The following is a 23,570-nucleotide window of genomic DNA, read 5'->3' on the forward strand; positions in this document are numbered from 1 at the left end:
TTAGCCTCAGCACAGGGCCTGCAATACCACGTGGTCAAAAATGTCGCCCAAATGCGGATTACTGGAATGATTGCTATGGGGGACCTAATCGATACGTGGATAGTACCATGCTGTTCACTAAGGTTAGAGAGAGTTTTCTGATCTCGTTCTGAGGAGAACAGGCAGTTCATTGTAAGAATTCCGCCACAAACCTCGGATTGGTCAATATATGTTGATATGACGTCTGACAGTAAAATGAACTCTACTATATCGATATAAAGGACACAAGGGTTATGAAAGGCATGGACGCACTTCACCAGCCAGGAGAGCAGCCAGACAAGAGAAGCTGTTTTATCTTCCCATGAAGTTAATTTTTCATGGACGCTTACTTGCCTATCCAACTGGGTTTGAGAAGTCCTTGACAGCTTCAATAACTGCATGCCAAATCCTCAGTACACTCAAAGCTGCAGGTTTCAAATTGGTGGTGCCTCGTAAAGCTTGCATCCATCAATGGTTTGAAGAAGCTATACGACCTTTCAAGCGGGTAAGCTGCCTGGATACAACTACGACTGAAATTACTATCTCAAGACGCTAATGTGTTGGCTAGGAGAGTCGTCCCAAGGTCTGTTGGTTGAATAAAGTTTTCCCAGGATGCGAGCGCCTAGAGAAAAGGTACGACATCGTCATCTGTACCCAGGATTTCATTCGCTGGACATTCGAGGACCGTCGTCCATACGAAGATGAGGTTACATACGCCAATTCCCGAGGTAAAGATATAAGAAAAGGAGGATATTTCGGCCACTGCCACTCCGTCTCTCACTGAATAGAGACGCATCGCCGATATCAGTCCTGACTCTCGACGAGTTTCATGACGCTCGAAACCCTTCGTCAAAGCTCCATCAAGTCCTCCGTGCCCTCCATTATCAGAAGGCAATTCCGTTGTCAAGGAAGCTTCATCTTGCAAATTTGTGTTCCGAGCTTTGGTATTCTGTGGTAGCGCTAGTGTTGTCTAGCTATTCCTTTATCTCTTCTTTCTTCTTCCATTCGTTCTTCTCTTTTCTTCTTTTTTTTCCCTTTTTTCTCTATTGCTTTCCTCTAGTCTTTCTTCAATTTTCCCCTTTATTTAGGCTTTCTTAACCCTTTCTAGTTATCTTTCTATCTAGTCCTTGTTCCCCCCTCAAGTTCATATTACTTATTAATTATTATACTGAATCACTATCAATAGTCGAGAATGAGACAATATCCAAGTTCATACTAGCTATGTATGCAACTGTCTTTAGATACTTTATGGCGAAAGCCATATCATCCCCTGATTTGACTGACTTGGGTATATAACAGTCTGTATATATTATGCAAGCACTGTGGATAACAGTAAGATTCCAAGTCATGGATGATTTACAAACGGCATGCTCCATTATCGGGAGCCGTCGCTGAAAAGACGGAAGGCCGAGCCGGATACGGAGGAAACGTCAGACGAGTACCGAAGGGCGGGGGACGCGATGGCGGTCGCTTATTTATAGCTCCGGAGCTACGGGCTATCGCCCTCGGATCTCCATCTTCCGCCGAGCGCCTAGACGCCGAGCCGGCCCCTTCCCGACGGCCCCACCCAGCAAGGAGTCTCCAGATCAGCAGAAATTTCCTTGCGCCCGGCGCTAAGGGAACGAGCCCCCCAAGGCCCCACCCGAGCTTAGCGTGTCATGTACCTGTCGGTAGTGTTGTTCGATCGAAATGTCGGTTTGAGCGAGGCATCGTGATGGTATCAGTGTCTGTGCTGCCATTGGACCTTCGTCGAGTCATCAACTTTGGGGCATGCGACAAAATGACCGCCAACTTGGGCGTCAACACGGTCGTAAGCCGGTCACCGATGACTCCGTGATTTCCCACTCAACGTTGTCAAGCCCAGCGACATGTTGCGTCACTTTGTGAAATTCCGCAGCCCCATAGTTGTACGGGTTAGCCGTTTCCCGAGCCAAACAGCATGGCTTCTTTAGCTTCAGCGAAATCAATGCGAACAAATCAACCAATTTTGTGTCTTGAGGGAAGCTTTATGAGAAGATCGAACTGCAACTCAAGACAAGACTTTTCGTGGTCATCTCCCTTGTTGCCCCACTATTCACATGCGGGACGGTTAGCTCGACGCCGGTTTATCCTATGCGGGGTACGAAGAACATTGGCATCTAAAAGCTGGCTGGTTTGGGTCAACATTTCGTGCAGCAATTGAGGTGGCAGAGTCCAGATTTGTTTGAAAAAACTGGACTCGTATGTTATTAATGAAGTGACAATATTCAGGATATTGGAGTTGATGGGGAAGTTTTCTGTTTTGGTGACGGCCGGTTGTAAAAACCATGCAGCGAATGTCGTCGCAACCCAATCCATCCGAACGCTCACGCTAACTGTTGCCCAACCATTGCCTAGACCTGAAACTTAGACCATATTTAATGATTAAGTACATGCTTACATGTGTTGAACAGAAAGCTAACTATCAGGAGTGTGCGGACGGCGTGGTGGAAGCCATAGGGGCATCAACTGCAGCCTCGGTTATTCGTGCTCGCGTTACGCTGACCTTTTCGCCGAATATCCCTGCCAACTTATTGGAGCAACGGCGGCATCGCGATGCAGTCCTTTGAGGCCGGAACAAGGAGCCGACCCGGAATTTACAGAGACAGAGACAGCTGTCAGCCCGCCGCCTCGCCGCTCCCAACGGATAGGAGAACGGAGTCTAACGGGGCTGCGGAACACGCTGTGCTACATACGATCTGATAGAAGGGAGCGCTGGGACTGGGGCAAGGAATTGCTGTGCGTTCGCGGCTTTGGTCGGGAGTGTCGTCCAAAAGGAAATGATCAAACAGGCTAGCCAAAACCCGAAGCCGGGCTGCGATGTCATGTCGCATCCTCCACTGGCCCCCACTGGCCTTGCGCGGTTCCCCCACAACGCGGGTAGTGGTAATTCATTCCTCGTGATTGGCCAGTGCCCCTCTTCCCTCCATTCGGGCGAGGTACTTTCTCGGCTATGACGGTGGCAGGAAACCTCTCAACCACCAAGTTCCCCGTCGCCACGGACATCAAAACCCCTCCACTCCCAGCTCAATTTGTTCTCTCCACCTCTTCTTTTTTCCTTTTTTCTCTCAGACGTCGCCAGACCGAGAACCGCCACTCTCCCTCCCTCGTTGTCGTTGCGAGGCCCTCTGGTGTTTCGGTTCTGCACATCTCCACTCCCAATTCATTTCTTGTTTGCTCTCTGGCGCCGTTGCGCTGAACGTCGTTTCACAATGTTGGCTTCTCGTCAGCTCCTGGGCGTTGCCCGGAGCCGCGCTCTGGGTAGCGTTGGCATGAGCGTCCGGCGCATGGCGTCCGTTGCGGATGCTGCTCTGGACAAGAAGGTGGGTTGGAACCATGGGAAGAGGTGCGGCAATTGAGAGCTGGTGACGCTGACATGCACTCTCAGGTTCGTCAAAACAACTGGGAGGAGGGCAACTTCATCAACTACAAGAAAATGTCCGAGAACCTCAACATCGTCCGGTCTCGTCTCAACCGTCCCCTCACCTACGGCGAGAAGATTCTCTACTCTCACCTGGACGACCCCGAGGGCCAGGATATCGAGCGCGGCGTCTCTTACCTTAAGCTCCGTCCCGACCGTGTTGCTTGCCAGGATGCCACTGCCCAGATGGCCATTCTCCAGTTCATGAGCGCTGGTCTCGACCAGGTTCAGAACCCCGTTACCGTCCAGTATGTCTCGATCAACCCCATCTTATCTTAAAAGCAGCACGCTAATGCTTAAGACAGCGCCGATCATCTGATCGCTGGTCGCGACGGCAGCGAAAAGGATCTTGCGCGCGCGAACGAGGTCAACAAGGAGGTCTACGATTTCCTTGCCTCTGCTTGCGCCAAGTACAACATCGGTTTCTGGGGCCCTGGCTCTGGCATTATTCACCAGATCATTCTCGAGAACTACGCCTTCCCTGGTGGTCTTCTGATCGGCACTGATTCGCACACTCCCAACGCTGGTGGTCTCGGCATGTGCGCCATCGGTGTTGGTGGTGCCGACGCTGTCGATGTCATGGCCAACCTTCCTTGGGAGCTTAAGGCCCCTAAGTACATTGGTGTCAAGCTCACCGGCAAGGCAAGTTGGACCTGAAATTGAAGAGTTGTCCAAAGTGTTTTCCCCGTCAAAGGGGAAGGCTTGGGAGACAAGCCGTGATGGATTAATACTAACGCCTGATTTAGCTCAACGGTTGGACTGCGCCCAAGGACATCATCCTGAAGCTCGCTGGCATTCTCACCGTCAAGGGTGGTACCGGCTCCATCGTCGAGTACTTCGGCCCTGGTGTCGATACTCTCTCTGCTACCGGCATGGCTACCATCTGCAACATGGGTGTAAGGACCTCCCGTTACATGCATTTCCGGTATTATGTTACTGTATCATATGCTAATTTGACACTAGGCTGAAATCGGTGCCACTACCTCCCTCTTCCCCTTCAATGACAGCATGTACAAGTACCTGGCGATCACCAAGCGCCAGGAGATCGCCGACTTTGCCCGTGTCTACGCCCACGGCCTCCGCGCCGATGAGGGTGCCGAGTACGACCAGGTTATTGAGATCAATTTGGACGAGCTTGAGCCCCACATCAACGGCCCGTTCACTCCTGATCTTGCTACGCCTATCTCGAAGTTCGCTGAGGCGGTCAAGGCTAATGGCTGGCCTGAGGAGCTCAAGGTCGGCCTCATCGGCTCCTGCACCAACTCCTCGTACGAGGACATGAACCGCGGTGCTGCTATTGCCCGCGATGCCCTCAATCACGGTCTGAAGGCCAAGGCCATCTTCACCGTTACCCCTGGTTCTGAGCAGATCCGTGCCACCATTGAGCGCGACGGCCAGCTCAAGACCTTCGAGGAGTTCGGTGGTATCGTTCTGGCCAACGCTTGCGGTCCTTGCATCGGCCAGTGGGATCGTCAGGACATCAAGAAGGGCGAGGTCAACTCCATTATCTCGTCCTACAACCGCAACTTCACCGGTCGTAACGATGGCAACCCTGCTACCCACGCTTTTGTTGCCTCTCCTGATATCGTCGTTGCCATGACCGTTGCCGGCAAGCTCACCTTCAACCCTCTCAAGGACAAGCTCGTTGGTGCCGATGGCAAGGAGTTCATGCTCTCTCCTCCTCAGGGCGATGCTCTTCCTGCTGGCAGCTACGACCCCGGCCGTGACACCTACCAGGCTCCTCCCAAGGACCGCTCGTCCGTTACCGTCCAGGTCTCCCCTACTTCCGACCGTCTCCAGATCCTCAAGCCTTTCGCTCCTTGGGATGGCAAGGATGCTATTGACTGCCCCATCCTGATCAAGGCTCAGGGCAAGACCACCACCGACCACATCTCCATGGCCGGCCCGTGGCTCAAGTACCGTGGCCACCTGGACAACATCTCGAACAACATGCTCATCGGTGCCATCAACGCTGCCAACGGCGAGGCCAACAAGGTCAAGAACCAGCTCACTGGTGCCTGGGACGCCGTCCCGGCTGTTGCCCGTGACTACAAGGCCAAGGGCATCAAGTGGGTTGTCATCGGTGACTGGAACTACGGTGAGGGCTCGTCCCGTGAGCACGCCGCTCTGGAGCCCCGCCACCTGGGCGGTCTCGCCATCATTACCCGCTCCTTCGCTCGTATCCACGAGACCAACCTGAAGAAGCAGGGTATGCTTCCTCTCACTTTCATCGACCCCGCCGACTATGACCGCATCCAGCCTGATGACAAGGTCGACATCCTCTGCACTGAGCTGGCTCCTGGCAAGCCTATCACCATGCGCGTCAAGCCCCAGAACGGTGCTCCCTACGAGATCAAGCTGGCCCACACCTTCAACGAGGGCCAGATCGAGTGGTTCAAGAACGGCAGCGCTCTGAACACTATGGCCAAGAAGGCCCAGAAATAAGCAAAAAAAAAGGAGATTGGGAAATTAAAAAAGATACCTAGACTGTGATCATAGCTGGGAGGGGATTGATAGGTGTTGTGGGTTGGCGGTTTCAGGGTTCTCCGGGATTGGCGTAATCCGCAGCACTGTTTCTGTTCTGTATGTGTACTCAGGGCCTTTGCATTTGATTTGTTTTGGCGCAGAAAGGAGTCCCTATGGTGTTTCTGTGTGACCTGAGTGAGTGTCCGTCTCCAGTGACGGCGTGGCCTGATGCTATTGTGTGTAGAGAGACGTCCAGCATTCCTATGGGTATGCATCAAAGTAGGGTTATTCTGACTCTGGGTTTTGAATATCGGACTTTAGCCTCGATAGCTGCATAATTGCTGAGACACCCCACTAAGAACCCTCTGCCCGTGGTCCGTACGTCTCCACTAGGCCCTTGCTGTCATAACCTTGACGGCGAAATTGTTAGCGGTCCTCGGGCATCTCAACCGTCGACTTTCGGCGCGCCATGAATCGTACATGAGCTTCCAGGGCTGGTTTTCTCGCATCCTCCGCCTCGTACGCAAAATTAAAGTCATGGGTTCAACAGCATATGCGGTATACAAAAACGGCTCGGCGAACGCGACCGCCGGCGCAAATGGCGTCTACACCGTGACGGCGATGAGCCGCTGGTCGATTCTCAACAAGCAGCTTCCAGGTCCGTTTGCCCGATCGTGGTCTTTCGCTGCGCGATATCATGTCGGAGAAGGAATCTTTACTGATCGCGTCTTCTTTCCCGCCGAACAGCTGTTGAAACAATCAGGGCCATTCACGTCTATGACTTTGACAATACTCGTAAGATCGCGCGGTCCCTCGACGACGGCTCGGTTTCCTGTTGACGCCATTTGCTTGCAGTATTCAAGACCCCGCTGCCGAATCCCAAGATTTGGAATAGCCCTACGATAGGCACGCTGTCAAACCCCGACGCCTTTGTGAATGGCGGCTGGTGGCACGACTCGCGCATTCTTGCTGCCACAGGCGAGGGACTGGATAAAGAAGAGCCCCGCGCCTGGGACGGCTGGTGGAACGAAAATATTGTCGAACTCATACGGCTAAGCATGAAACAGACAGACGCGCTCTGCGTGCTCCTGACAGGTCGCTCCGAATCGGGCTTCAGTGACTTGATCAAGCGCATGGTGACGAGAAAAGGGCTCGAGTTCGACCTGATCTCGCTGAAACCGGCTGTCGGACCCAATAATGAGCGCTTTGCCAACACCATGGCCTTCAAACAGACGTTTCTCCAGGCTTTGATGGAAACATACAGGTATTCTGAAGAGATCCGCATCTACGAAGATCGGGCAAAGCATGTCAGGGGCTTTCGTGACTTTCTTGACGAGTATAACCTCAAGAAAATCCAGGGCAAAGACAGCCCAAACAGCCGCGGGCCCATCAAGCATGAAGTGATCCAGGTGGCCGACGTCGCCACGTATCTCGACCCTGTTGTTGAGGTGGCTGAGGTACAGCAGATAATCAAAGACCACAATGCGGCCGTGGACAAGGGCGAACATAACGGGCGAGGAGAGCGCCTTGCCATCAGGAAGACGGTGTTTTACACATCTTATATGATCAGCAGCGAAGATAGCAAGAGGTTGCTCACCTTAGCACAGATTCCTAATCACATCCCCGAGACAGAGCTCAAGTTTCACGCAAACAGCATCATGATATGCCCTCGTCCCTGCCCGCCCAATATCCTCGAAAAAATTGGCGGCTTGGGGGCGAAGCAGATTTGGGAAGTGACGGGTACGGCTTGCTTCGAGAACACCGTGTGGGCTGCGTGCGTGAAGCCCGTTCCGGCCACCTCGCAGATCCATACGAGTGACAATGTTCCCCTGGTCGTGCTCGCCCTGCGCAAGGGTGCCCGCCATATCGACGCAGGTAAGATTCAACACTGGCAGCCCGTGTCACCCGACAAGGCCATTCGCTTCGAGACCACCATCGGCGAGAAGGTCTTGTTGCGCATCGAGGCTGAGGATGCTGCGACTGCCGAGACTGCTAGCAATAACGGCGGCAGCGCGCCCTTCTACACTCGCCCCTCTAACAAGCGCAAGTATACTGGCGCTTCTGACGACTTCCGGTCTCGCCACAACTCCGGCCCTGGCCCCGCTGCGCAGCATCATCAGCATCAACACAAATTACTTCCTCCCCCTACCTCTGCTCCAGCCTTACCAGGTCCTATCAACGCACCGACTGGCCCTCGCGCTCAAGTTGCAAATTCTCCCAACTCTTCAGGCGGCGGTAGGTCAGGTGGTTTCCGTGGCGGTGGCAATTTCCGCAACCAGCGCAATGAAGGCGGCGGCGGTGGTGGTAAGAGAGGTCGTGGTCACGGTGGTGGTGGTCGTGGTGGTGGCGGTCATCATGGCCATCATCACCACCATCATCATCACTACAAGTCGCTGGATGACATCGGGACGAAGGAGAACAACCAAGGGGGGTTTGCACACTTATATGAGGACTTGCAGCAGACGCCGCCGTCGGGGCCGTCAGGGCATGGCCAGAATATCCCCAAGGGGCCGGCAGGTTGGCGGTCGGGCTATCACCAGGGGGGGAACGGCGGAGGTGGGGGAGGTGATATGAACAACTATTATTGAGGGGATGGGGAAGGGCATGGTACTGGTTGAAGAACGGGTGTTGGCTCGCTGTATAGTGGCACACCTAGATGTCCTTTGCTTGGAGATGGTTGGGTGAGTGTGTGCCAGTTGTGTCACCGCGGACACACACTTCTTGGGTTTGACCATAAGACTATCGTGTGGGGTTCTTTTTGCGCATCTCGTGAGATTACATTGTGGTACATACCTGGCATCTTCTCTTGCACTTGGTGGGCCTTTAGTCCATGGATGTTGGAACTTGGCCGGCCTGAACTGGCTATGTGTTACCATAAGAGTTTTCCAAACGGATAGGGTGGCTTAACTTGGGCATATCGGGATACCCTGAAGAGGGGATTCATTAAAGGCACTTGCTTTCCGCATGTATGGGTAATTCTTTGGCTTTCTTTTCCTGGCTGCAGGAATCTCAGGAGCAGAGGCAAGCATCTTTGGGGTGTGGTGTTAATCTGATACCGGGGCTACTGTTTGGCATCCGGCAGACAGAGCAGGGAAAAACTGGGATGCATCGCATAGTCGCTCTGCGGGATAATAATAATTCACTCTGTTCGTGTCCATAAGAGCTACAATCTGATATGAACTGTGTTGGCTAATCTAGTCTCGCCATGTTCATCTTGTGTCTCCTTGTGCAAGGCACAACCTCGGGCTTTATGAGAGGTGAGGTCGGGATGAAGCCATACTAACGGCCTGATCAGGAGCGACGTTGTTAATCTCAACACAGGACACGCCATCCCCTTGGAGACAATAAAGAATTACTTCACCCAGGATATAACCTCTCTCTGAGCAGGACGTAAGCGACAGAAACCAAAAAAGTGGGACGCAAAAATCACCGACAGCTACAAGATTCGAACTTGTGAGGGCGAACCCAACAGATGTCAGAATTGCCTGGAATTCAAGTCTGTCGCCTTAACCACTCGGCCAAGCTGTCTGTGGGGTCGGTTTGGCCAAGCTGAAGGGCAACCTCCAGTGAACAACGGGACCCCACTCGCTTCTTGCTGTTGCAGTGTGAACACAAGTCATTTACGGAGTTGGAGACCATCCTGATGCGCAGCCTTCGGCGTTAAGAAAAAGTGCTGACTGACGAAAGGATGGCGAGCGACGATATTTGAGGCTCTCTGAGAGGCGGTGTTGTGGCTGTGGGTTGAGTAAGATAGAGTGAGAGATGCGACCTTCAGGAACTATTTTGAAGGAAAACGCCGCTTCAATGTCCGGAGGTTCACTAAGGCCCCTCTCGGCTTTGTTGGGGATGCTGAGGAATATTGCAGACTTGCTGTTATTTTGAGAATTCACCATCAGACGAACACATGGCGCTTTCCCAGCTCTCATCCGAACGTCCCCTCCCTGCAACACGTCCCCGGCTGTGAAACCTTTCACTCATCCTCTCCCTGTTTCGATGAAGCCGACGACGCCGCCGCTGTGGCGGTCACGATCCGTCGCTGTTCCTCAGGCGAGAACATGCGCGTGCCCTGCTGCAGCGCGTTGATCAGAATAGGCAGCGCTTCGTTCTTGAAGTCGTCGGCGTTACGCACGCGGTCGAGGTCCTCGGCGAACTCCTTGGTTGCCCGCTGCAGGTAGTAGGATGTGAACTGCGCCGCGACCTGCTCGTCTGTTTTTGTTGCAGATTTTTGGGATGGTGGAGCCATGTTTTCCTAGTATGCTTGAGACCCTGTAGCCACAGCACGATTTCCCTTGAGCGGGTTGTGTTCTGTTTTGGTTTCATTCTCGGGATCAGTTCCTGGGAAAGAAAAAAGTTGATGGCTTGTGGATAGTGGGGCTGTTGGCACAGTTAATTTAACTAATGGTAAAACTATACAAACAAGCATAAGAAATTATTCCACAAATAAGAGGGGGCTAGAACCAAAGAACAGTCCGAAGACAACAGGACTGCAATATAAGGCAATTCAAGTGACCATATAATGGTTGAAGCATTAAATAAGTAGTTTTTGGAACTACGTGTATGCTGCGATGCACTGGATACCATGGGAATCGGTCGATGTAGAAAGAGCAGAATAATTTTTAAAATAACAGTGTGGGGCTGTTGCTCAACAAATTGTCCAATCAGCATTCTTTGGGGCCAAAATGTGGAGGCAAATCCGGCTGGGCGGAACATCTGTGGATCCAGGTCGCCGAGAAGCTCAACGCCCCAAAAGACAGCAGGGGTACATCAACTCCTGGATGGACATCTGGACATCTTGGTTTGTGTCCTTTCTCTTTAGGAGGGGACATAGTTGCCGCCGTTTGGCCATATATTCGTCATTTTCACAGCATCCGCCATTTTCTGGATAACAAGCTACTGATGCTTCTTCGCCCAGTCGCCCTAACCAACCCTCATTCTTTTCCCAACCCATTCTTGAAAATGCCTTCGATGAATTCCAAGCAGCGCGAGATCTGGTTGCCCGGTACCTGATTGCTTACTGCTTGGCTTCTGACACGTGCTATAGGTAGTCGATAGTGCCTCACTTAGTGGAAGCACAGCCTCCTGGACTGCAGGTCTCCGGCGCCGCTCGCCCCAAGGTCGAATCAGGTGTTGCAGATAGCGCTGCAACATCGAGCCCATTACTTCCATGTGTACCAACAACACTGATGTGAAAGAATTCAGAAAAGATCAGATCGATTATTTCAATGCGAAGGGCTCAGGGGCAGGTCATTGCCATGCAATAGACAAGCTTTCGCTTCCCTATCCGTTGTCTTGCAGCGATGTCGCACAAACTCCCGCCAGGTTTAGTGCTACATAGGACTAAGCATTCCGGGTTCCCTTAGGCTGCTACATTTTTCCTGCAGCACCTAAATTCTCCCAAGGATCTAAGGATTAAACCCCCGCCCGCGGCAGCGCTTCTCTGTTATATTTGGACTTGGTCCCCCTGCCTCATATTTATCCCATCGGTGAGATTTCAAAACCGGGGCTCATATGAGGTTGATGCTTTCCCCTCTTTGCACGATCACATACATTCAGTTGAGGCAGCAGCATTCTCCTTCAGAGTTTGTATCTTTGTCAGCTGAGCTGATCGCTGAGGCTCCCTGTGATTAAGTCTTTTCCACCGATGCTGCTGAGAACTTGTGATACATCGTTAAATTTTTAATCTGACACCCTTTCAGTTACTAATCACATAGACATCCCGTACCGACCTCGCATTCAACAGATCTTTCCTGTCCATAGTCGACTAAATGGATCGACGACATACCTCACCTGACTTGTGCCATCGAAAAGACCGTGAACGATGGGGTCCCGAACTCTACATGCACTTCGAGTTCAGATTGTCCTGGAACAGGAGGAGTCAGTCAACGAGGAGCCCACGCGACAGGAGACCAGCCTTTACACGCCAAAACTTTGATCCCTACAACCACAACAACTTAGCTGCCATACATCAATTTGACCAACAACAAACACGATACCGCGAGTTTCGTCAACGGCTTGACGCTCACCCTCATATGCATGAGTATTACCAAGAAGGTCATCTTTGGAACGTCCATCAACAGCCCCCCTCCCAACATCCCGAAGTCGGACGCCAACCCCGAGCTGAAGCCTGGCCTACTTCCCACGCACGTGGACAATCTGCCCCTCCGCCAACAGACCTTAGTTCCAGGGCTATAGGTCAAAACTTTTCTGCAGGCCCCATGACCTTCCATCAAACGACTGAACTGCCGCCGATCCCTCCTGCTGGAGAGCCATCCGAGTTTCGTTTAGGTGAAGGGCAAGAACCATGGCCATCATGGTCTTTTCCAGCAGACTACGACCGCGATACTTACCGACGGGAGGAACACCAATCTTCAGCACCACCTCCTCCAGTAGCACCCGGTCGAAACTCCGTCATGTTTGCGACGAATCCAGCCATGGTCTCGGTGTTCTCACCTGACACTCCAGCAGCAGCAATCGCGGCAATACACTCCGATCCTGTTGATGACATACAAAGAAACAAAGCTCGCGAGCTTGAAGCCCTCTCTGTCGCCATGGTGACAGTAGATTCCGGGTTTGAGAACCAACCCTGGCCTGGGGACACTCAGGAAGCAGCTGACGCTCCGACGAGAGCCCGACGAGTCTCTGATCCAAGCTCGAGTTATCATGATCACGATCAGCGGGACCATCAAGAACAAGGCTGGCCCCTAACAAAGCCAGAAGCAAATACTGCGACACGACCCGGTTCCTTCCGTGCTTCATCACTCCTGTCTCCAGCTTCAGAAGGCCCCGGGACACACGAGATGTTGCCGGATAGGGCTGTGACTCCTCTGAGTGATGCAGCGCGGAGCCCTGTTGTTGGGCGAGCAAGTATAGTACAGAGAAGCTTGTCGACCAGGTCTGATGAGCTTTGGATCTGGACAGGGCGTGAGGGGTAATCGAATGAATTGAAGGGCGTTCGTCTGGTGTGGCACTGGCGTTACGGGGCTCAGTGTTTTGTAAAAGAGTCGTTCTGTTTCCATGAACGGAGCAGTGATGGCTATGTTCTCATAGAGGGATGTACCTGGTAGTTTGGGGACAGGCTGCTACTGCTGCAGCAGGCATCTCTCTTTTTTCTTTGGCATGAGTTGGGCAAATACTTGGATGATCTGCCCAACGGTATTGGAGGATGCGGTCACCTAGATGATCAAACTGGCATTTCGACTACTATGCTCTATCGTATTAATGATACCACTAGCCTTTTCTTCATTTTGCATTACCTTGATGAAATACTTTGTATATAAAAGCAGTGAGCGAAGGAGCATGAAACAACCGCAATGTGACGTTGGATTTACTTTAGCCCTGACGATCTCAACCTAACCAGAGGAAACCAAAGACCTAGAGACATCCACGCTTTGAAGGAAGACTTTCTTTAGTCAGGTGCCTATATCTTAAGTTCTCCTCTGTTAAGCTTTCAATATTTGGACCCTTGATACTCCCAGACTCGGTGTCAGTGAAGAAGTGACTTCTTTGCAGCCAGCGCCTGCCGCTATCGTTCGAGATCCTGGTGGCAAAGCATAGTTGTGGCGCCAGGCAAGTTGGGTCAGCGCAATTCAATGATCCACGGCATTGACTGGGTCAGTAGCTGTATGCAGGTTATCTGTCAAGTCTCGGTACTAGTTCCTGGAATTTTTTCCAGGCCCTCAAATTGCAAGGATCGATAATGGCTTAAGAGGATGCGCTAAATGGATGTACGCTGATCCCTCCCAGCTTTACTTTCACCAAATTTAGGTAATAATGTCTCAACCTGCAGCGCACGAACAGACGGAATATTCATTGATAGATTCATTCATTTATTTAAAGAAGCGAGGCAATATCGATATCTACTACCTATATTCCTTAGCAGCTTAGACAGAAAACTGCCCGCACCGACAGTCTCTTCTCGAGGGGATTACCCAACTAAGGGGCACCAAGGTAGATGATCGATCAGTAAAGTGTTCCCAGTTTACTGGCACATTCAGCTCCTCTCCAGCTGCTCCCAACCTGGAAATGGCGTTCAGCGAAGGGGCTCTCCGCCAGTCCTCCTCCGGTGCTCTACTTGTCAACCGATCAGACACCATCACTGGCACCCACACGGTTTCTCTTCCATTGGACGAACATTTCCCCACCAAAACAGCATGAGATCCCTTCTGGGATGCACAGAAGTGGTGCCGGAGAGACTGCGGCTAGGGTAGCAGGGTACCAGGATCGCCAATCATTCTTGAGGAAATCTTGCTGCCTAGTGCTCCATGGTGAAGGTTCTGCGGCTGAGAGTCACGTTTCAAGCTTTCTCTTCTAGAAGCAGCAGACACGTTTCCGAGGAGGAGAACTGATGGTACGGACATCTGCGAAGTCATCATCGACAGGAAGCCCAAGCAGTCCACAGCAGTCCAGTTCGGCGGATTATTCAGGGGCAAATTCATAGAGCCCCACAGAGGAAAGTTCCTGGGAACTTTTACGCTTCGTTCCGTGTCATGTCGCATGGAACTTTCTATGGGACCTGAACTCTCCAGTGAACTGTCAAGACTGGAATTATTGGTTAGGTGAGACGGTAAAGAGCCAGCTGCAAAAAGCGCATTATCAGCTAGCATGATCGTGACAAACTAGATCAATAAGTTGTAGTTGGGTCCACTTGTCAAAAGTGGTCGGCAAAAAACGTACAACACCCGGGATTCGCTGGTCGTCACCGACCCAACTACTAACCGGGCCCTCAGTGGCTTAACTAGGGCAGAGCGGACGGGATGCCGTGCTTTCCACTGGGTATGGTCGTACGTGCCTGAGATGCTCGGAAACACTTCTCATAACCCTGGGCTCCAAGTACTGCAGAGAGACTATGGTCAAACAACTCGGTCACATCTCCGTAAACCTATACGAAATATGCTTAAAGAAGAAAAGAAGGAGATAAGAATGAATAAAAAACAGAAGGGAAGGGGTGAGAAAGAAGGAAAGAAGAAAAAAACTCGAAGAATCTATGAATAGAAAGTAAGAGAAAGCAAACAGGCACTCGTTAAAAAGTTAGTACAGTAGTCCCTCTAGCAAGCATCGAAGTACGAATAAGAGTGATCATTGCAAATCCTACAATATAATGGTCCGGGGCCTACGGTACGAAGAGATCATCTCTTCCTTAGACGGTTCTAGGCTAGATTTTCGGATTGATAAACGGGCACTCAACAACCGGCACAGCTTCCCACCACAATATTGGTTGTTTAGATGCCTCCCATTTTTATTGTCGACAGTCGTTAAGAAGATACACTATGGCCATATCTAAATTAGAGTTACACGAGGGGGGCCCACAATCCCTTACTGCTTGTACGTCAAACCACCACCGAAGCTGAACTCGCTGTTCTTTCCAGCTTCCCTGTCGACAACACCCTCGGTCTTGCCACTCTCAAACGCACAGCGACCCATATCCAGACCCGTGCCCTTCTCACCAAGTGCTGCGGCCGCCGCGGGTGAGATATCGAAATCAAAGATGTCCATCGGTAGACCCAGGGTCGTGCAAGCGTTAGGAATATCGACGATACCCGCCACATGGCCCTGAACTGGCGCGCAAGATAGAAGCAAGTAGGACTGGTAATCGTCATAGCCGAAGCGCCGCAGGTACTCAATGCAGCGGAGGGTAGTCTGGCGGTAGGCTGTCGTGACATCCATGTAGTCTTCACCAAGGTCGTCAGTTTACATCTTCAATACGTGATCAAGAAAGACACATACGCTGTTTGCCGTGTTCATCGACAGAGAAGCCCTCAAAGTAGATGTACCGGCCAGGGCCGAACTGGGGCTCAACAGGGCCTGGGATGTAGATGGGACTCTTCAGGCCCATCTTGGCCATACCGTCTTTGATGACCTTAAAGTTGATCGTGATGATACCTGCCATCTCGATGGCACCGCAGAACGAGATCTCGCCATCACCCTGAGAGAAGTGCAGGTCACCGACGGAGAACTTGGCACCCGGCACATGGACGGGTAGATACACCTTCGAACCCTGTAAAGGTCAGTCAGCTTTGTTCAGGGGATACTAACAGAGAGATATAATGGAATGTTTTACCCTAGAGAGGTTCTTGATATCGCAGTTGCCTGACCACGTTGTTGTTAACCTCAATGCTCAATAGCAAAGCAACTTAGGTGTTTCTTACCTCCATGCTCGGGGCGACCAGGAATGGTTCTGGCACCTTCCCGACCAATCTTCGCCTTCAGCTCACCATCTGCACTACCAGCGTGGACGTTGATGGGCTGAGGCCTAGAGTCCCGCGTAAGAATTGGATCTAGAAACTGGCTAACGCATGCTAGTTGGACTTACGGAAGGGCAACATCGCGATCCAATCTGTTTGCTGCAATCAGCTCGCCTTCACGCTTGTTCCAGGTGGCCAGAAGCTCGGCAGACGGAGCACAACCAAGGATACCAGGATGGATGAGACCAGCAAACTTGACGTGGGGGATATGTCTGCTGGTGGCATATATGCCCTCAAAGTCCCAGATAGCCTTAGCACTGACCAAACTGTTAGCTTCTTTGATGGTATGGGAGTCGAGCAGTAGAGCGTCTTACGCAGATGGATAGATCTCATCCAGAAAACCACCCTGTAATTCCAGGTTAACATCCCGTCCAGTCAATATCAATGAGGACTGTGGGCCAACATACGCCATTGCGCCGGTCAAAGATGCCAGTGAAGCCCCATGGCCGATCTGGGAACGGCTGAACATCCATGATCTCTACCAAAAGAATATCACCAGGCTGGGCACCCTCAATCTCGAAAGGGCCAGAGAGGTAATGGGGCTTGGTGAGATCGATATTCTTGATGTCATCCGCGCAGTCATCGTTCTTGATCTGGCCACCAGTCCTTTGCATGAGCAGTAAGTTATGTGCTCACAAGACAACGTGTGAAGGTTCTCACGTACCAGTCAATGCACTCAATTTTCACTGTCTCACCATCCTTGATGGTGCCAGCAAACGGGACTGTCCAGAATGGTCAACAGCGTTGCAGGGGTCAGGTTAAGGGGAGTTCAATGGCCCATACTGTCAGGGTGCCACCTGTTCTGCAAACGAGTTAACATCCGAATGTATTCCAATACCCGTCCCCGAGGAACTTACGTGAAGGCAAGTCTGCTGGTCGGCAGGCTTGTCGAAGTCGATCTTGCAGACTGTACGAATTTCGCCCTTAGGCATGGTTGTTGATGTAGGAGGGAGGTGATTTTGAAGAGTTTGGAGCACAGACACTGCCGGCACAGATGATGAATTAAGAACTGTGGTTGCTAGATAGGATACGAGTCTTCGCTTTCAGTCCGGGAATCGACCCTCGTTATATACTGACATGCTTTCTAATCCAAGCCTTCCTCAAGTCACTATCAACTCCATTTGGGCACATCATCCCACATCTCTAACAGCCACTCTGCGTCTCCTCGGCAGGCGAGCATTGCGGACTCGTCATGCTCCAAGCCGTCAAGACGTAATTGGCCTATCAGAACCATCACAAGCATTATCAATGGTGCGGAAGCAGACTGGCAGAGAGGGTGGGAGTTGTGCGAAGGGCGACTTGCATGAAGCTTATCACCATCACGCTTTCGATAAGGCCTCGGTCACTGTGGCTTACAATGCCGAGAAGACCCCGCCTCCAGTTCAATACCAACCCCACACCCCGAGGCCTGGGCGGAGGAGAGCAAGCTCGGTGATAAGAAGCCGCCGTCGAAAGCGTCTCAAGATTCTGCACGAAAATTTAGTAATGAGTATAAACATCTATCCCCTGATTAGCAGCCAAGACAAAAAAACGTTCCACTTCCCCTCCCCGGAAAGCCGACGTCTATCAAATCTATTCTGATGGCATGTGCAAAGTGGAAGTCCTCATCTCCACTCTTCACCCGAGTTCCTGAAGCCGAATCGCGACAAGAAACCGAAAGCATTCAAGAGCCAAGCAACAATTCACTGGGCAGAAGCAGTGGGATATGGATCAACTTCCGAGTACGGAGGAGGCTTATCATGGAGGGAGTCGAGGTTGCTGAGCGAAAGGTTAAGGAACTTCTGTTTGTTCCTCCACTCGGTTTGTGTCTCCGCAAATTTTTTGTACTCGGAAGGAGGCGGGGGAGGATCGGACACCTTAGTGATGAGATACGCAGTACTCTATGAGCAGATAAAATCAGTCAGCGACGATCATTTTCGGCTAAAGATAGCAAGAACTCGAGCCAAACTTACCGCCTCCGCAATGCCATAAACCAATACCCCCAGCAGAGGCAGTCTCAGCAGCAGATAGAATCCGATGCCAAAACCAAACAACAGCCCCTCCCGACTGCGGAACCACTTCTTCTTCTCTTCCTTTGTGAACGGAATCCTCGAGAAATACGGCTCCAGCAGTTCGCGTACCAAACCTCTCGAAGCGAAGTAGCTCTGCAAGAACACCACGAGGAACCGCTGAGGGAGGAAAACACCAATCCCGAAAATCAGACTTGCAGGCCCCAGCCCAACAGCACTCTTAAACGTCCAGAAGCTGGCCGCCGGCAGGACGAAGCGGCCGATCTTCGGGATGAACGAGGCTGCATAGACGGCAAGAGAGATGGAACCCTTCTTCGCGAACCGAGAAAAGAAAGCTACCGCAGACTCGATCTTCTGTCTCGTGGTCTGTGGACTGCGCTTCTCTGCACTTCCCTTGCTATACTGACTCAAACTGGGATAGTAGGCCGGGCGGAAGGAGGGGTCAGAGTGGTCCTGATGCTGGTGTTTAACTGCATAAGTGTGGTCAACCCAGCGCAGGGACATCATGAAGAGGTCGTCGAGGGCAGACGGGGCGGCATAGCGCATTAAGCTCAAAAGGAAGAGCGGCAGTTGCAAGACATGGTTTTCTATGAAGGCGAGGGTGTTCAAAACGGTGTCGTCCCATGTCGTAAGGTGAAGTGGGAGAACGAAGGAAAGAAGGTAAAGGATGAACTTGATACATAGACTCTAGAAGACCATGTCAGCGGTAAGCCTTTGAGAAAGACCCCGAGGCAGCATATTATGTACCGGCAAAGCTATCAGTAGGCGGATGATAATGCCTATGATGACGGCAAGGGCCGCTTGCTTGTAGTGAACGGACGTGAAGAGGTCAGGGTTCTGCAATGCGCGGTGGGCTATCATCAGTCTGTTAGCCTCTACGGATTCTCGTTCATGCCATGTTCGTCCGGTGTTTGTTCCTACCGCCGACAAGGGTCAGCTGCATGCCACGGAGGATGGCATTGAGGCCGAAGTGCGAGATGTCAAACTTTTTCATCAACCTCCCCAGGTCCAGGGGAGCGACCTGCTCTTCCGGCATTGCTGACCGTACTGATGGGCCAAAGTTTCGAACAAGCAGTTGGAGCTCAACCTTGAACTGCTCGGGCCTGGTGGCGAGGCTCTTCAATGACAGGGTCCCAAATCACCTGGCGTCCAGGAGTCGAGCAACTGTGCTCCCACCTCTGAGGGACGCAATGATGTCAACGCATGCAGGTTATGGGGGTAGCGGGCTTGGCACATCCCACCAGATGCCAAGACTCCACCGGTGCACTCGCCATTTTCTTATGAAAAGCGGGGATCCCGCGGGCCATGGTGCCGGGCTCATGCAAAGCTGCATTTCTGTCAGAAGACGATGGATTTCTTTGCCATGATCTCGGAAATGGCATTTCGAAATTGCTCAAATAAGCTGTTCCCACTGTCAGCGGAATACCAGGCTGTGGATGGGTAATGGCATGAGTGAAGTCCGAGACCCGTGTTAGTGACCGCGATAGCGCACCGAAAGACCAATTCGCAGGGAAGGCAGAGCGCCAATCAGAGGGCTGGGTCGTTGATAGCGCAGCGTTGGCAAACGGAGTCCGCAGTTCAGGTGGGGCACATCGCCAGGCGCGACGGCTCAAAGTAGTATCTCTGGGGAACGCAAGGATCCAGAGTTTGGCCGAAGCCTTCAACCTTCCTCTCTGTCCCGTACTTCTTTTTTAGTCGTGTCTCGGTCCTGGCCGCTCCCTGTCTTCACTGAAACGACATCTGGAAAGCAACGTTGCTCACGACACCACAGATCGAATTCCAGATACGCGCGCTGTTTCGATTCGACGGGAGCTGTCAGCCAATCTGTCGATTGCCCGGTTCATCGCGCCACTCTGAGACGGTTCCGTACATGGACGACGCCCCGGTGCCGCCGGCCTAAGGGACCATCGGCTCGCTGCAGCGTCTGTCAAATTGAACTGTGCTTCCGTTGTTTGCGAATTTGCGCTCTCTCACTACAAACTTTGGCCCTTACTTTCTCGTCACTCCTTCAGCTTCCTTTCCGCGATGCTTCTTTGGCCATAGAACTCCATCTGGATAAACACTTGCACCATGGATATCCCGAGACCGCGAAGCTCTGGCTTTCCAGCCCCGCGCCGCGTCGTAACCGCTCCTGTCCCACAGTCAACCCCGCAGTCACCTTCATCTCCGCAAGTCAGTAGCGGGCTGGTCGACACGCTTTACGTTCATCCGAATGTTAAGATTGTTTCCTTTACTGCAACCGGCCGGTCCCTCTCTGTCGGCCCGCGCACTGCATCCGTTCATGAAGTCGAGCCCGGCTCACTTCCGTGGACTAGCCAACTTGAGCGAACTATCGCAGTCGGTAAGTTATTAGCCTGCAGAATGCCGTGTACGGTTGCACCAGAAGTGTGTAGGTTCCATAAGCTAACACAATGTGACGTTAGGTTCGTTCAAAATCTACCGCGCTCCCGGATCTGTGGCATTCCTTAGCTGCGGTTCTGCCCTCCAGCCAATCCTTCCCAAGAGTCAGGCCTGGTGTGTCGATGTCGAATCAAGCAAGTTCGTTCTGCAGATCCGCCGTCCTCAGTACTGGAGAATTGAAGTCCCGGTAAAGGAGGAGGAAGAAGTCCGCCTGGCTTTACAACTACGAGAAGTGTTCGATGCCATCTTGCTCTTCGAGAAGACCCCATGTCCTTTTCAGAGACCATTCACCGTCGAACTTCCAGAGCTCCCGAAGACACCTGTTAAGAAGCGGCCATGGACCCCTGCTCGTAGATCGAGCGCGTCTCTGCCGCTGACACCGGTCACTTCAGTTGAAATTGCCCGTTTGCATCATGGAACACCCAGAGGGTCGTTCTGCGTGAGCGATTTACGGTCAAAGAAAGAGGCAGCAAAGGCTCTGAGTGAGCACGGAAGGCGCCTTGCGGTTCCTGAAGAGGAGGAAACATCTGGAGGGGATAAGCCCACTTCCTCACAGCCTATTGTTATAACACAGCCCGAAGCCAGGATTACCAAGCCTATCGAGACCTCGAACGTACCCAGAGAACCTCAACGAAACCAAGCATGGTTATCAGTTCCACTTCCTCCTTCTCCCCCTCTCTCAAGTCCCGGCTCGCCCCTTTTATCCCGTCTACCAACCACACCCGAGATTCCCGAGGCGCCGACATCCCAAGAGGAGACGCGTCCCGAAGCCGAGACTTCACAGGCATCTAAGAGATGGAGTGTCGCATCTTCCGATTCCAATGCTTCATCCGAGTACAGCGTGACTACGGCGCCATCGTCACTTCCCGACATAGAAGTTGAAGTGTCCTCTCCGGAGCTAGAGAACACTTCAACCACCAACATTACAGCACCTACCCAGAATGATGAGATATTGAATTCGATTCAGCAATTGACCGGAACATCCACGACATCTACCAGAGAGCAGTCATCATCTGCTCCATCCACAGCTCTACCCCCTACCCGCCGCCCCGTCTACCGTCGGGCAACAACAAGCAGCAGCATCTCTCCATCCCGTCGTGCCCTTACTCCTCTTCCCTCAGCCGCCGACCTGTTCGTTCCCCGTGCGACACTGCTCAACGCAACCTCTACTAATGAGAGCTTGGCCACGAGCACCGCACTGGTGGTCGCTAACCGTCCGCTCTACACAACAGTCCTACACAAGCTCATCTCTTCTCCACCAGCTCATCTCATCAGCCTCATGCTACGTGTTGCTTCTCGGATTGCTGCAGGCGAGTGGCGTGGTCTGGTCCTTGGTAGGGGCGAGGGCGGCCAGGAGGTGAGCGTGCATTGGGATTGGTCGGATGATGATGATATCGGTGACGACATCCTTCGCCGGGGTAGGAGACGGAGAAGGGTCGTCTGGGATCAGCCGGAGACTCCTACTACTCCTTCTGGATGGCAGGCCAATGATGGGACGAATGTCAAGGACACACCGTCTAAGGGTGGCAGGACGTTTTGGGGTGATGAGATTGATGATTGGTGGGCTCAGAGGAGAAAAGAAGGCAAGGGGAAAATGGCTGGAACTTTCCCGGAGAGCGACGAAGAAGATGATGAAATCGGTCCGATGGGCGAGCGGAGGAGCAGCAAGAGCAGGAGCAGGAGTAGTAGGCGAGGACGTAGTGGCAGCGATGGGAGCAGGGGGCGGACTCGGTCAAGGACGAACTCCCTGCTCCTTGGTCTCGGCCTGAGCCCGGAGAGCGATGAACTTGAGAAGAGGGCTGAAGAGGCGGCTGCTGCTGCGAACGATCATGGCTATGCCATGCCTGGTGATTTTGAATGGGAAGTTGATTAGAGGATGACATCTCATTATCCTGGAACTAGGTCCGCAGGCGGTGATTGGATTGTGCCATCATCTTCCTCTGCTCGCTCTTCGATCTCGTCTTGCTCCTCGTGGTACACCTGCACGGAGGTGCCGATTGCGGAGCCTACCCCTTCTTATCCAAGCATCTTGCTTTGGTTCTTATGGAGTGGTGTTGGTAATGAGGGTCCCGGCGTCTGATATCTGGTTACTAAGTACTGTATATGATAATGTTATGTTTAAGATACCCTATCGACTTTAGCATCATTCAACTAAATACACCTGGATGTTTATGGACAATGCATACGTCTTCTGTACTTGCCCTCACCGAACCGTCAAGCTGTCTAATTTATCCCCCTAATGAGCACGAAATTGTCTCCAACAGGAAACAGCAACCGCCCATCTCTTAGCAGTCGGCACATCGATAAACTAACTTCTCTAACCCAATAGCTGGGAAGGAAAAAGTGCCGTTCAACTTTGGCATCATCAGCCGGTAAATGTGGACAGTACGAAGGCAAGGGTAGCAGAGCTACCGTGCATACCCAAAGTTGTTTGTCCAAGAACACCAGACGTCCGTCTGGTAGGAGTCCGAGGGGATGACGAAATACTCGGTTCATGAACTTTCTCGAAAAAGGGATCGGGCGAATGCTGTTTACGAAGGGAATGCCACTGGTGGCCGCAGAACCAGAATACAGGGGTTGGAGGGGCAAGAAGATATCGCGGTCATACAGTTCCAGTCGAGTGTATGTGCGACGACGCATGTCGCTGTTCTTGGGTGGTTCGAGCATGGAGGCTTCAAGTGATAGGAGAATGAGTTCGGGGCAATGGTTGTAGAATTGTTTCCGACTCAACATGAACTTGACCTTGGTGGCTGGTCGTTCCTGCTTCTTCCGTCCTTTTGACTTCTCAGTTTTCTCGGGAGGTAAGATGCTACCAAGATTGAGAGGAATAGACAGAACGTCGCTCAGGTTTTCCCAGGATACAACCGTTGCTGAAGTTGGCGTCAACCGGAGCAAATATGTTTCCTCAGATGGGTGTTGAAACCAGAGAGTTAAGTAGATTGTCGACCTTCCCACTGTGAGCTGATCCTCTTGAGCTGAATACTGAGCCAAAACTTC

The 23,570-nt window shown here is 52.1% G+C and overlaps 6 protein-coding genes and 1 non-coding gene across 7 annotated transcripts; 3 read left to right on the forward strand and 4 right to left on the reverse strand.

Moving 5' to 3' along the window:
* Positions 1-3,248: 3,248 nt before the first annotated feature.
* CTHT_0048840 (aconitate hydratase-like protein) lies at positions 3,249-5,902 on the forward strand (the record flags this gene model as incomplete). Its single annotated transcript, XM_006695184.1, has 5 exons — positions 3,249-3,359; positions 3,425-3,705; positions 3,763-4,033; positions 4,204-4,353; positions 4,421-5,902. 5 exons carry the CDS (start codon positions 3,249-3,251, stop codon positions 5,900-5,902), a joined length of 2,295 nt encoding a protein of 764 aa, XP_006695247.1.
* Positions 5,903-6,096: 194 nt separating this feature from the next.
* CTHT_0048850 (uncharacterized protein) lies at positions 6,097-8,511 on the forward strand (the record flags this gene model as incomplete). The annotated part of the gene is made up of 4 exons (XM_006695185.1): positions 6,097-6,118; positions 6,354-6,581; positions 6,671-6,718; positions 6,779-8,511. The coding sequence occupies 4 exons, from the start codon at positions 6,097-6,099 to the stop codon at positions 8,509-8,511; spliced, it is 2,031 nt and encodes a 676-aa protein (XP_006695248.1).
* Positions 8,512-9,353: 842 nt separating this feature from the next.
* Positions 9,354-9,451, reverse strand: CTHT_0048860. Its single transcript is given in 2 exon segments — positions 9,354-9,399; positions 9,413-9,451. It is a non-coding gene; the product is annotated as a tRNA-Ser (tRNA).
* Positions 9,452-9,893: 442 nt separating this feature from the next.
* On the reverse strand, positions 9,894-10,166 carry CTHT_0048870 (uncharacterized protein; the record flags this gene model as incomplete). Its single annotated transcript, XM_006695186.1, has 1 exon — positions 9,894-10,166. The coding sequence occupies one exon, from the start codon at positions 10,164-10,166 to the stop codon at positions 9,894-9,896; it is 273 nt and encodes a 90-aa protein (XP_006695249.1).
* A 5,069-nt stretch (positions 10,167-15,235) lies between these two features.
* Positions 15,236-17,096, reverse strand: CTHT_0048880 (formamidase-like protein; the record flags this gene model as incomplete). Its single annotated transcript, XM_006695187.1, has 10 exons — positions 15,236-15,591; positions 15,647-15,917; positions 15,981-16,009; positions 16,069-16,172; positions 16,233-16,421; positions 16,479-16,510; positions 16,572-16,770; positions 16,829-16,886; positions 16,948-16,966; positions 17,022-17,096. The coding sequence occupies 10 exons, from the start codon at positions 17,094-17,096 to the stop codon at positions 15,236-15,238; spliced, it is 1,332 nt and encodes a 443-aa protein (XP_006695250.1).
* A 750-nt stretch (positions 17,097-17,846) lies between these two features.
* CTHT_0048890 (uncharacterized protein) lies at positions 17,847-19,209 on the reverse strand (the record flags this gene model as incomplete). The annotated part of the gene is made up of 4 exons (XM_006695188.1): positions 17,847-18,044; positions 18,117-18,860; positions 18,921-19,027; positions 19,095-19,209. 4 exons carry the CDS (start codon positions 19,207-19,209, stop codon positions 17,847-17,849), a joined length of 1,164 nt encoding a protein of 387 aa, XP_006695251.1.
* A 1,034-nt stretch (positions 19,210-20,243) lies between these two features.
* CTHT_0048900 (uncharacterized protein) lies at positions 20,244-22,446 on the forward strand (the record flags this gene model as incomplete). The annotated part of the gene is made up of 2 exons (XM_006695189.1): positions 20,244-20,514; positions 20,597-22,446. 2 exons carry the CDS (start codon positions 20,244-20,246, stop codon positions 22,444-22,446), a joined length of 2,121 nt encoding a protein of 706 aa, XP_006695252.1.
* Between the last annotated feature and the right edge of the window lie 1,124 nt (positions 22,447-23,570).

This window comes from Thermochaetoides thermophila (genome assembly GCF_000221225.1).
Source record: "Thermochaetoides thermophila DSM 1495 unplaced genomic scaffold scf7180000011819, whole genome shotgun sequence".
NCBI classification, from domain to species: Eukaryota; Fungi; Ascomycota; class Sordariomycetes; order Sordariales; family Chaetomiaceae; genus Thermochaetoides; species Thermochaetoides thermophila.